The sequence below is a fragment of the Durio zibethinus genome, chromosome 19 (assembly GCF_047325235.1).
Source record: "Durio zibethinus cultivar Kanyao isolate XHJ-2024 chromosome 19, ASM4732523v1, whole genome shotgun sequence".
Lineage (NCBI taxonomy): Eukaryota > Viridiplantae > Streptophyta > Magnoliopsida > Malvales > Malvaceae > Durio > Durio zibethinus.
Genome location: NC_143180.1, coordinates 1,549,105 through 1,555,104, shown reverse-complemented (window position 1 = coordinate 1,555,104; position 6,000 = coordinate 1,549,105). Strand labels below are relative to the sequence as shown.

General features: G+C 33.5%; 1 protein-coding gene across 1 annotated transcript; it reads right to left on the bottom strand.

Moving 5' to 3' along the window:
• Nucleotides 1-1,228: 1,228 nt before the first annotated feature.
• On the bottom strand, nucleotides 1,229-5,081 carry LOC111309745 (putative receptor-like protein kinase At3g47110). The gene is made up of 3 exons (XM_089748251.1): nucleotides 2,297-5,081; nucleotides 1,723-2,112; nucleotides 1,229-1,515 (listed from the first exon to the last, which is right to left on the bottom strand). The coding sequence occupies exons 1-3, from the start codon at nucleotides 5,001-5,003 to the stop codon at nucleotides 1,508-1,510; spliced, it is 3,105 nt and encodes a 1,034-aa protein (XP_089604377.1). The 5' UTR covers nucleotides 5,004-5,081; the 3' UTR covers nucleotides 1,229-1,507.
• Between the last annotated feature and the right edge of the window lie 919 nt (nucleotides 5,082-6,000).

Sequence of the window (6,000 nt, the reverse complement as noted above, 5' to 3'; positions counted from 1 at the left end):
GATATGCATAACACTCTTGCATTATCTAAAAAGAAATATTTTTTCACATTTATAGAAGATTATACTAGATATTATTATGTTTATTTGTTATATCCTAAAAATGAAATACTTGATAAGTTTAAATTATATAAATCTGAAGTTGAACTTCAGTGTGAATCTTTTATCATGCTTGAGGTTGAATAAAGGTGAAGAATATTATAGTCTAAGTTACTTTAAATCCACCAGAATAATCTACCAAGTTATTGCTCCTTGTACACCAAACATTAGAAAAGAAAAAACAAAAACAGATAGTTAAGTCTATTCAAAATAAACAGGTAAGTTTGTTTAAAATGAACAGTTTCAACCATTCAAAAATAGACAATTTTTGTCTATTCAACATAAAAAGTTATGTCTTTAGGAAATAATAGTTATTTTTTTTATAAAAGGCTCATCTGGTTTTCTAAAAATACACAAAAACAATTCTTGGAACTCTTCCTCTTTCTTTAAACTCCAGATTTCTTTTATAAAAATTTTGCTTTAGAAAACTTTTATAGAGGTTATGTGATCTTGTGATACAACAGTAATTGTTTGATGGATTGATTTTGTCAATGCAAAATACAATCAGTCACTGAGTTTCATTGTATCATCAAAGTTTATTGCTTGTAACCTTTTTGCACATCTACTAAGTAAATAATATAGTAAGAACAAATAAACCCTTAAGTGGCACCGTTACATGCTTTGAGCCTTTTCTTAAAATTCTAGATTTACCAAAAGCAATAACTTTAATTTTTCAGTGTTTGCTCCAACACAAATTAAGTTTTTTAATTTCTCAACATTCCAAGTCTTCATCCAAATACCAAAGAATATTTTTTTTAGCCTATGTACTTATCTTCTCATATTTATTTGACAAATTTTTATTTTTTATTTTGTTTGATAAGATCTCAAATGAACTATATTAATTACTCTAATTTTTTATTTATCTTAAAATATCTATATTCGACACATATGTTATAAACGTGAGTTTAGAGTTCAAACAATCTAAATTTGTGAAAAATTTTAATAAAAAATAAGTATATCTATATTAGACACATACTTGTATTTAATACTTAATCTCAAATTTGGATAACATCAAAAGTGAAAAATATATAAGTAAAATTTTAATTGATCCTTCAAAACTAAATGTGAAAATCCAACACTCAATCCATATTTAACATACATCCGTGTATTCACTCTCAGTAATAGTACCATAGAACAAAAAGAACTATCAATTTCAACAATTTAAAGCAACCATTAATAGCCACGGATTGTGAATAAAAGAGTTGATGATGCAACAACAAAAAGGAAACATTAATACATATTACACAAACAAATTATTGGTCGAAACACTCCCACATTTATTTTCTTTTCTCTAAGAAAATGTTTTTAAGAGAAATTGGGAGTCCTGCAAATACCATATAGATTGTGAATAAAAGAGAAAAGCTCAAGTTTGCTTGACCCATGGCTCTCAAGTCCATATCAATAAGGCATCTTAAGTACCTACAGCATATGAAAACAAGTAAACCTTAAAACCATCATATTTACTTTGACAGAATATAACCAAAAATCAATTTACTTGTTAAATCATTTGAACACAAGATTTATTAAAAAAGTAAAGGAAATTAATGTCCTTGAGTCATGTAATGATTAAGTATTTTGTTAAGCATAACACTAATTGTTTACTTCAGCATAAGAAGAAATTATTACCTGCTGATTGACCAGCATATAGAGTTTGGCCCTCATGACGTATTCGAGTTGGGCGGAGCTTGTCTCTAACAGAACAAATCCTGGTAACAACATAACTCATGTCTATCCGCTCACTTGGTGATTCACCTGAGCAAGTGAGTCCTATTTCAAATATTGAATTCCAGCATTGGAGATGTCTGTCAATTCCTCGTTTGACTCCCTCCTGAAGAAGAATGGGATCTATAATCTCAACCACCCGTTCTGGCAAAGCAGCCATAACAAATTTGTAAAGGCTGAAATCTTCTTTGAACAATTCATCAGTCGGCCTTCTCCCCGTAAACATCTCTAGCAAGAGGATGCCATAGCTATACACATCACCTTTTGTTGACAACATGCTTCCCATGCCATATTCTACAATTAATTCATTACAAATTATGTCTGCTAATAAATGCAGAGGAGATCTTTTGAAAATTATATAAAGTTAGCCTCTCAGCACATACGAGCTCTAAATATATGAAATTACATTCTGATTTGAAGCAATGTAGTCTTTTCTTGTAAAGCAAAAACTGCTTTTAAATGAATAAAATGTACTTACCTGGTGGAGCATAACCAATAGTTCCTCTAAATCCAAGGGAGCTTGACTGATTAGAAGATTGGTTAAGCCTGTCTGTAAAAAGGATCTTTGCTAAGCCAAAGTCACTTATATGTCCAACCATTTCCTTATCAAGTAGAATATTACTTGGCTTGAGGTCACAATGGATAATTGGTGTTTCACAATGATGGTGCAGATACTCCAGTGCTTGAGCAATATCTACAGCCACATTAACTCTTTGGGAGAAATTCAGGTGTCTTATCGTCTTCTGCTCATTCATGCCAGTAGATGGATGCAGCCAATCCTCCAAGCTTCCATTTTCCATGAACTCATAAACCAAGGCTTTAAAACCATTGCCTTGATAATTGACACCTGAAATTGCTGTTAATATCTTGACAAGATTTCGATGTCTAATGTTCTTCAAGGCCTCACATTCAACCAAGAAACTCTTGGAAGCTTTACGATTCAGAAGATTAAGCACCTTAACAGCAATAACTTCTCCACTCTCTTGAAGAATTCCTTTGTATACAGAACCAAAACTACCTGAACCAATCAAATTTTGCGAGGAGAATCCATCGGTAGCCTTTAGGATGCGCCGGTATGATAACTTTAAAAGTGAATTTTCTGCACAGGTTCCGGTTGGCTGTTTTTTCTTCTTTCTAAACCATAAAATGAGAAAAGAGAATACTGAAGCCACTCCTAAAATCACAATAACAACCGCAATTTTTAATTTGAGGGAATTGATTGATGTTTTTGAGTTACATTTGGAGAAGTGTAACTGAGGAATTCCTCCACAAAGCTTACTGTTTCCCTCGACGAATGTAGCAGTTGCATTCTTAAAGACTCCTTCAATTGGTATCATACCCTCAAAATCATTGAAAGATAGATTTAAATACCGTAATGACCCAAAGCTCACAAGAAATTTTGGAATTTCACCAGTAAGATTATTGTCAGATATGTCTAATGATGTAAGACCTCTCAATGAACTCCAAGATGGAGGAATTGGCCCTTTGAACAAATTGCCATCCAAGAACAGCTTCTCCAGTCTTACACAGCTACCAAGATTATTCGGAAGCAAACCAGATAATTGGTTTTGAGAAACATGCAATTCACCTAGATTTTTCAGATTTCCTACTTCAACTGGAAGCATACCAGTTAAATAGTTGGATGATAAATCTAGTCGAATGGACAAGGATGAGAGTCCAAATACTTCACGGGGTATTGATCCACTAAGATTGTTATAAGAAAGATCCAATATAAGCAAATTTTCACAGTTACCTAGACTTAAAGGAATGTTGCCCTGAAGATTGTTACTATATAATTGAAGTTCGGTTAACATTGTCATATTTCCAACAGAATGGGGAATAGCTCCGGATAGAAAATTATCATTAGCATTAATTTGCTCTAGCTTATGAAGCTTCCCAACAGCAAGGGGAATGGAACCTGATAGCTGATTGTGTGATACAGCTAGCATCTCCAAATTGATGATATTTTCAATCCCAACAGGTATTTTCCCCCATATTTTGTTCTTTCGAATTATTAAAAATGAAAGAGTGCTAGACAAATTGCTAATGCACTCGGGCAATACCCCTCCAAAATTATTTTCACCTATATGCAGACGTTTTAGTTTGGTAGCATTGGTAATAGAACAGAGAAAGTTTAAGTCAGTTGTTCCCCCATTTCCAAAATGGTTTCTAAATATGAGAAATGTCGATAGTTTATCCAGCTTTCCCAATGAAGGTAAGTTTCCACTAAGTTTGTTTTTTGAAAGCTGAAGTACCACGAGGTTTGAGGCATTGGATATTGAAACTGGGAATTTTCCACTGATTTGGTTTTCCGAGACAGAAAAGAATTCAATATTAGGCATAGTGATTCCTAATTCAGAAGGAAGAGTACCTTGAATCCTGTTTTCGCCAATATCAAAAGCTCTGATATTGGAGAGATTGAAAATTGAGACAGGAATAGTACTAGAAATTACATTTTCTAGCACGGAGAAAAATGAAAGATTTTTCAGTTGCCCAAGAGCTTCAGGTATAGCCCCACTTAGTCCATTCCCGGCCAAAGAAAGTTTCTCCAGAGACGATAAGTTCCCCAAGGCAGGAGGGATACTCCCTCTTAAACTGTTGTTGCTTACACTTAACAATTTCAGGTTTGACAAGAGACCAAGCCAACCAGGTAATTCTCCGGTTAGCTGGTTGCCTCTCACATGAAAAAATATAAGCTTAGAACAACCAGATAAATTGGAAGGAATTTCACCACTTATGGAGTTATTGGACAGTTGCAATATTTCCAATCTTCTTAAACGTCCACTTTCTTGGGGAATTTCATTGTTGAAGCTGTTGTCTCCAAGATTCAATACCCTGAGAAAGCTCAAATTTCCTATGTACGGTGATATTGAACCCACAAGTTTTAGGTATTGTAGTTCTAACCTGATGACTCTCTGATGTCTGCGACCGCATGTAACACCGGGCCACTGGCAGAAGTGCACGGAACTATTCCAGGATTGCATAACCCGGAGTTGATCACCAGTTATCTTGGCTTTGAACTCCAATAAAGCTTGTTGATCTGTGTCATTTCCACTAACTACATGGGCTGCTAAACCAAGTAAGTTAAGCCCCTGCAAGTTGAAGCGTGAGAGAAGAATTATAACTTCAACGTAAACAAGGAGAAAAGAGCTAGACATTTTAAAATGCTTGCTCGATAGCTCCATCAACTTGAATCAATATCTTAGTTGGTGAGACTGATTTGGATTTTATAGTGCTTCGTTCATCGACAAGAACCAAAGTGCAGTATGAGAAGTTTTGGAACACTTATTTATCCTGCTATACCTACCGTCAATTGGTTCAAGTTTTGACTTCGAAAGTCATGTGGCTAGGATTAGCATACGATCCCTACTTTTATCCTAGGTTTTTATCATAATTGAGCCATATTTTCTTAACTAAATACTTTCCCTCTATTTCTATATATATATATATATATATATGTATATATATATTCAGTTTTATTATTGTTGTAGCTGACTGAAAATTTCAGCCTAAGATGTCAACTAACCGACATCCTATCGATTGGTGGTTATGAAACGGGAAGATGGGGTTGGTAATAGAGGTTGAAGATCGAAGAGCCAGCACCATCAAATGGTGCATTGGCGCTTGGACTCGGGCAGAGAGTGAGTGCTTTTTACCATCGGGTTTGTATATAGCATTTCATATATAATTTTTTTATTATAATATTATAATTAATCAATTATAATTAAAAATTATATAAAAACTCATCATTTAAAAATATAAATTTTACATAATTTTTTATAAATCTTACATAATATTAAATTATAATTAATTAATTATATTACAATAATTATAAATAATATGTTCCTAATATCTAATATCACTTTCCAAACTTCTGACAAATAATAATTTTCCAACCTAAACTGGATTATAGAAAATCTTAATTCTATATAATTGGACCGTAAGATATCCGTTTGCTGCCATCTAAAAATTCTCATGCCGTGTCCTGAGGTGAAGAAACTTGAGCATGGAAAAGAAGTAAGCCGATAAATGATGATACCTTGTTTTCAGGTGTGGAAATGACGTCCCGTGTCGTGAGGTGTAGAAAAAAGCTAACAAGGTCCCACTCTCTTTGACAACTAAAAAGTTTCAGCTTTATTTCACACGATGAATTTAATTAGTTTTCATTTTTTCTGCTAACTA

Excerpts from the sequence above, each read along its gene's own strand:
- LOC111309745 (XM_089748251.1), bottom strand. The coding sequence starts at position 5,003 with ATGGAGCTATCGAGCAAGCATTTTAAAATGTCTAGCTCTTTTCTCCTT. Across the intron at positions 2,113-2,296 it reads TATTGGTTATGCTCCACCAG|AATATGGCATGGGAAGCATG; the intron begins GTAAGTACATTT and ends AATTAATTGTAG.